At 51.8% G+C, this 5,547-nt stretch overlaps 1 protein-coding gene across 1 annotated transcript; it reads right to left on the bottom strand.

The window, feature by feature from the left end:
* Positions 1–1,219: 1,219 nt before the first annotated feature.
* On the bottom strand, positions 1,220–3,381 carry PAQR9 (progestin and adipoQ receptor family member 9). The gene has a single exon (XM_008008837.3). The coding sequence runs from the start codon at positions 3,320–3,322 to the stop codon at positions 2,189–2,191; it is 1,134 nt and encodes a 377-aa protein (XP_008007028.3). The 5' UTR covers positions 3,323–3,381; the 3' UTR covers positions 1,220–2,188.
* Between the last annotated feature and the right edge of the window lie 2,166 nt (positions 3,382–5,547).

Genomic DNA, 5,547 nt, shown 5'->3' with positions numbered 1-5,547 from the left:
GGAATAACATCTGTGGTAAGTACAAATTAGCCTCTGTAACCTAACAGGAATCTCCTTGCACTTCACAAAGGATGATACACTGACACTCATCAACAACTGTGCAAAGCGTATTTACAATCTCAATGAGAGGTTCTAAATTAAATATAGACATATATAAATTTAACTTCTATGTGCAAAGTAACACACACAAGGATACCGGTTCCTCCAGGGAATTGTGCTGAGCTTCTCTGTTTACAGAGAAGTGATTAAAAGCATAAACAAAACCAGCAATTGTTTTAGAAGCGCCAGTCTACCAGTGCTGAGGTAAGTGTTCATCTACCTCATATGCATGATCTAAGTCATATCATAAAATCAAGATGCACCTGTGGGACATGATCATCCTGCCCAAGACCTTCAATCAGGTGGTGGAGATCAAGCCCAGGATGATCCGCCACTACCTGGGCAAGCTCTCCATCACCTACAAGCCGGTGAAGTAGAGCTGGCTGGGCATCACGGCCACTCACTCCTCCTGCTGAGCCAATAAAGGCACACGTCTCCAAAACAAAACAAAACAAAACAAAACCAAAAAAACTCCCATTCAGTGACTTATTTGGCTTCTAACAAAATGACCTACCGGAAGTGTGATAAGTATTTAAACAAGTCATCTCAGTGGTTTGTATTAATCTAGAGTGGTCATCTCAATTACAGGTTAGCATTTGTAAGAAATGTGTAAATAACATTGGCTAATCTGTTTGTTAGAAAGGATCTCACGGACATGTTCATAAGTGTTTCAAGGATTTAGGGTGACTGCCAATCATTTCCATAGTCTGGACCCAAATGAAACTTCAGCGTTTAACTGGGCAAGTGTAATCTTATTTAAACCACAATTTTCAGTGACAACTCAATAATGCGCTCCTGCCTTTCATAATAAAACTGCCTCATTTATTCTTGGATATTATATTTTTAATTTTAAGCAAGGATGGATGGCATCAGTCTAGAACTTCTCCCATGGCTGCATTAGGAACACTTCTACATTAGCGGGCTGGCTCTTTGTCCTTGTAGGGAATACAAATGCTCTGCATGCTCCTGTAAACTACTTCCAGTCCTACCAAAAACTTGAAACCAACACCATCTTCTGCCCTCCTGGATGGACCATGAAACCTTGATTTGCAGTCAGGTAAGAAAAGCTTATTCTTACTACTCTCCCCATGTAAGAAACTGCGTTTGAGGACCAGTCATTTGGACATTGCTTCAAAAGGCACATTTATTCCAGTGGCAATTTAAATTAGTAGAGAAGGAAAGAAAAAGATTAAAAACAAAACAAACTAACAAAAACCGGATGGGTTTTGTGGAACACATTAGAGTAAACAAAAATCTGGGGTCTATACAAACCACTCGAGCTCCTCACCAATAGTTTAACCAGAGTCCCTAAGGTAGAATAATTCACAGTTGTATCATGACACAGGCCTTCAGAAAACACTGTTTAAGAAAGTAGTTGAGAACTCTCAAGTAGCTTCCCCTGATGTCCAGTTCAAGTGTATGCAATGCAGAAGGCTGTGAAATTCAAAACTATGTGACAAAGAAAATTCAGTGCACATCACAGGCTTTGATAAATTATGAAAAATCAACGTACATATTACTATTTAAATAACATCTGAAAAACGTTTTGAAATAATTAATTTGTGTTCACATTCCATGCATTTCCTAGCAGGTTAAGCCCTGGGTTTGCGTCTTTGTGCCTGTTTCCTACAAAGCTCCATTCTTGTGACAAATCCAAGCATTCCTCAGACTGAAATAGAAGTTCCCAAGGATTCTATTTACCCTCTTTATTGTGTACCTGACCTCACAGGGGCTACTCCTTATTACCAATGGCACAGATGATTGGAAAAGCAAACTCTTTGGGGGCTTTATTTGGAATTTTACTCACTGCCTTTGAGAAATCCCTGGATGTCAAAGACATCACCTGAATTTTTTCCAAGGGCAAGAACCAGTGACTATTTCCCTACCGCTTGAACACCCCCGCCAGCCTCCTTCAAAGCCTCCAGTGGGTTGGGATCCCTTTGTAGCAGTGAACTTTTTCCCTATGGTTTTGCAGCACCTTCCTTGAGCAAAGAAGAAAACACAATGAAACTTGAAAACAAACCAACAATAGCAACAACAGAAACTCCAAACAGATGGGCGAACCAGTAGTCTCCTCCAAGGCGGAGGCTCACTTTTTACTGCAGAATTCGGAGTTGTTCAGGAACTTCCTGATGACCAGCCCCAGGCAGACCACCAGCAGCAGCATGTAGCCCACAGTACCCGAGAAAGTGGGTGCGGCAGGCGGCGCCTGGAGGAACTGGCGCAGGCCCTCTTCTACGTAGTACACCTGGTCGTAGATGCTGAGGAAGGTGAAGATGTGGAAGAGCTGGTGGCTGTGGCCGATGATGTCGAAGAGACCCGGCTGGATGCGCTCGGGGATCTTGCTCACGTTGAAGAAGGCGGCCACCACTAGCCAGAAGTAGCGGCGGTAGAAGTGCACGAAGAGTGTGGGGTTCTCCCCACGCAGGTCGAAGAGCCAGCTCTCGAGCATAATGGGGCAGGCCATGCTGAGCGGCATGACGAAGACGAAGGTGCGCAGCGCGAATGGGTAGGTACACCAGTCGGTACGGCTCTTGCAGCAGGCCACAGTGCAAGCCACCGCCAGCACGAAGGCCACGGGCAGCACCAGGGCGCGGTAGGCGGCGATAAGGCGCGTGCAGTCCACGTGCCAGCCCAGGCGTTGCTGCACGTATGGAGTCATGACTCTGGCATCGAGCAAGCTGAGGCCGGGCAGCAGGTAGTAGTAGTAGGCCACCGTGCTGCCGAAGCCGTAGTAGCTGATGGACGCGTAGTCCAGGTAGAAGAAGGCGGCGCGCAGGCGCAGCGACAGGCAGCTGAACACGTGCGCCGTGCAGCTCATGGCAAAGGTCAGCAGCACTCCCGACGCGTAGCACCACAGCGGCAGCAGCCACGGGTGGTGGAAGGGCACGTCGCCGCCGCTCAGGAAGAACAGACGGCAGAACTTGCTCAGGAACAGCAGCAGCGGGATGAAGTGCGTCCAGAAGTTGAGCGTCTCGTTGGTAGGCTTCAGCACCGAGGCTAGGCACTCCTGGGCCGTGCACGGCAGACGCCGGTAGCCCGAGAGGATGAAGCACTCCACGAAGTCGTCGGGCACCTCGTCCCAGCGCAGCAGCGGCTTGGCGGACGCTGGGGGGTCCCGGGAGGCGGCAGAGTGGGCGTTCCGGGCGGCCCCCGAAGCTGCCGGGGCCGGGGCCGGAGGGCCCTTTGTGCCCGCGCCCCGGGGCTGCAGGCGCCGCGGCATGGTGCCCGGGGCTCGGCTAGGGCGCGCGCAGGCGACCTCTGGCGCCGGCTCCCGGGCGCTTGGCAGCCCCCACCGGCCGCCGTCGGAGCCTTTGTGCCCGCGCCGGGGGCGTCGCTGCAGGTTTAGGAGAAGACCCGTGCCTCCAAGCAGCCGCTCCTGAAAATTAAATAAATCAATAAGATAATCAGTTAAAAGGCAGCGCTGCGACCGCCAGGAGCGCGGAGCGCGCGGGGCTCAGCGGCTTCCTCGCCAAGCCCCTGCTACCGGCGCGCGGCCGCCCGCGCTGCGGCAGCGGCGGCGGCGGCGGCGCGGCTGACTGCGGCGGCGGCGCGGCGGCGGTGACTGGGCATCGCGCGGTGCGGGTGCCTCCGCCGCCGCCCCCGGAGCGGGAGGCGGGGATGTGCGAGCCGAGGCGCGGAGGGAGGGACGGGCGCACCGAGGAAGGGCGGGGGCCTCCCAGGCTAGGGTTTCGCGGCCGCTTCGGGGGATAGAGTTGTCCCCTGTCTCGAGTTCCGTACCATCCCCCTCCTCGGGCCGCCGCAGCCCGGGCCGCCCCGTTAATGATTGATGCGGGGGCCAAAGGCTGGTCGGCGACGCGGCGGCGCGCGCGCCGAGGGCCAGAATCGGCCCTGGGGTTCGAAACCCGACAGCCACGCGGGCATTCTGGAGGACACTGGGGAGCCGCGTTCGCGGGGGGCGGGGAACTGCGGCTGCGGGGGGAGGGGAGGGCGTCCGAGCCGGGCAGGGCGGAGAGATGCGCCAGCTGTAATCTCCGGAGGTGGCCGGGGAGGGGGGCACTCCGGAAGTCTGGGGGCTTTAAGTCCGCGTCCGGATCGGGGCCGTGTCATTGTCAGGTACCTGGGGCTGCGCCTTTCGCTGCCTCTCTGGTCTTTGCGTGTGTGTTAGTGTGTGTGTGTCGGCCTCTCTACGCACTACACGAAGCCTTAGTTGGTCTTCTTTCGTCTAGTGGACGCACTCAGGTGCGTCACCATCCTCCCATTTCCCTCGCCCTTGCCCTGTCCGAAAGAAACGTCCGCAAGCTGCCCTGTGGTCGCGCTCACCAGCCCTTCGAGCCGCAGCTAACCCATCTTCTTGTTCTTGTGTCTTTAACTAGGACTTTTATTTGGAACTGAGTCCGACAGCTCAGGACTGGCTGTTCAAACTCCACAATTTAATGAAAAATCTCAGATGACGACTCAGAAAACCTCTAACGATCTGAGGAATGTATTAAGGGATTCCAAAGTCAAAGGCTGATCATGGAGGGCATTGATGAGGGGAGACTTCAGGTAGGAGGTGCATTCTAGCAGGAACTGAAGAGATTGAAGTCCAGTTGGTAGAGACAGGGAGGGGGTGGCTTGGATAAATCTTATGTATAATTAATCAGAAGTACCTGGCAGCCTAGGTTGGGTAGCTGGAGACCAGAAGAAAGGAACACCTGAAGAATCAAAACGGTTGTGATGCACTGCAGTGTGAAAATATGCCCTTGGGCCTTAAAGAAAGAGGCTTAAGGCTGGGCACGGTGGCTCACGCCTGTAATCCCAGCACAGAGATCACGAGGTCAAGACATTGAAACTATCCTGGCCAACATGGTGAAATCCCATCTCTACTAAAAATACAAAAGCATCACCTGGGCATGGTGGCGCACGCCTGTAGTCCCAGCTCTTGGGAGGCTGAGGCAGGAGAATAGCTTGAACCCAAGAGGCGGAGGTTGCAGTGAGCCGAAATCGCGCCACTGCACTCCAGCCTGGCGACAGAGCAAGACGGCGAGACTCCATCTCAAACAAAACAAAACAAAACGCTACTTTCATCACTACTGCACATCCTCTAAGTAGGTTAAGGAAGATTTACTTAGTATAGCCTCAAGATGGATTTAAGTTATGGATAAGAATTATTTATAACTAGGATATCGTTCAGTATTATGAATGTCTGCAATTAAGGATACTAGAAACAGTCTCGAGAAGTTTCAGCCTTCTCTCTGAAGTATGTTTTCCAGTAGTAACTGATTTAGCAAGCTCTTACACAACTAGATCAAAGGTGCGCTTCAGTCTTCTGCCTTTCTGTACTGCCACACATTCCTGCCTAGTGGATTTTTAAGAAGTGAGATTTTGTTGTAGTAATTTAGCCAGTGTCTTATTTTAGTGTTATCTGGTTTTCCGCTGTTTGTAGCTTCGTTTTAAATTGAAATCTAATTTCCTTTTTTATCTAGACTAAGGATTTGTAGTCCT

Source organism: Chlorocebus sabaeus, chromosome 15 (genome assembly GCF_047675955.1).
Source record: "Chlorocebus sabaeus isolate Y175 chromosome 15, mChlSab1.0.hap1, whole genome shotgun sequence".
Classification (NCBI taxonomy): Eukaryota; Metazoa; Chordata; class Mammalia; order Primates; family Cercopithecidae; genus Chlorocebus; species Chlorocebus sabaeus.
Note: the sequence above shows the minus strand (reverse complement) of the source record. Positions and strands in the feature narration are given on the sequence as shown.

Coding starts and splice junctions, on each gene's coding strand:
- PAQR9 (XM_008008837.3), bottom strand. CDS start 3,322: ATGCCGCGGCGCCTGCAGCCCCGGGGCGCGGGCACAAAGGGCCCTCCG.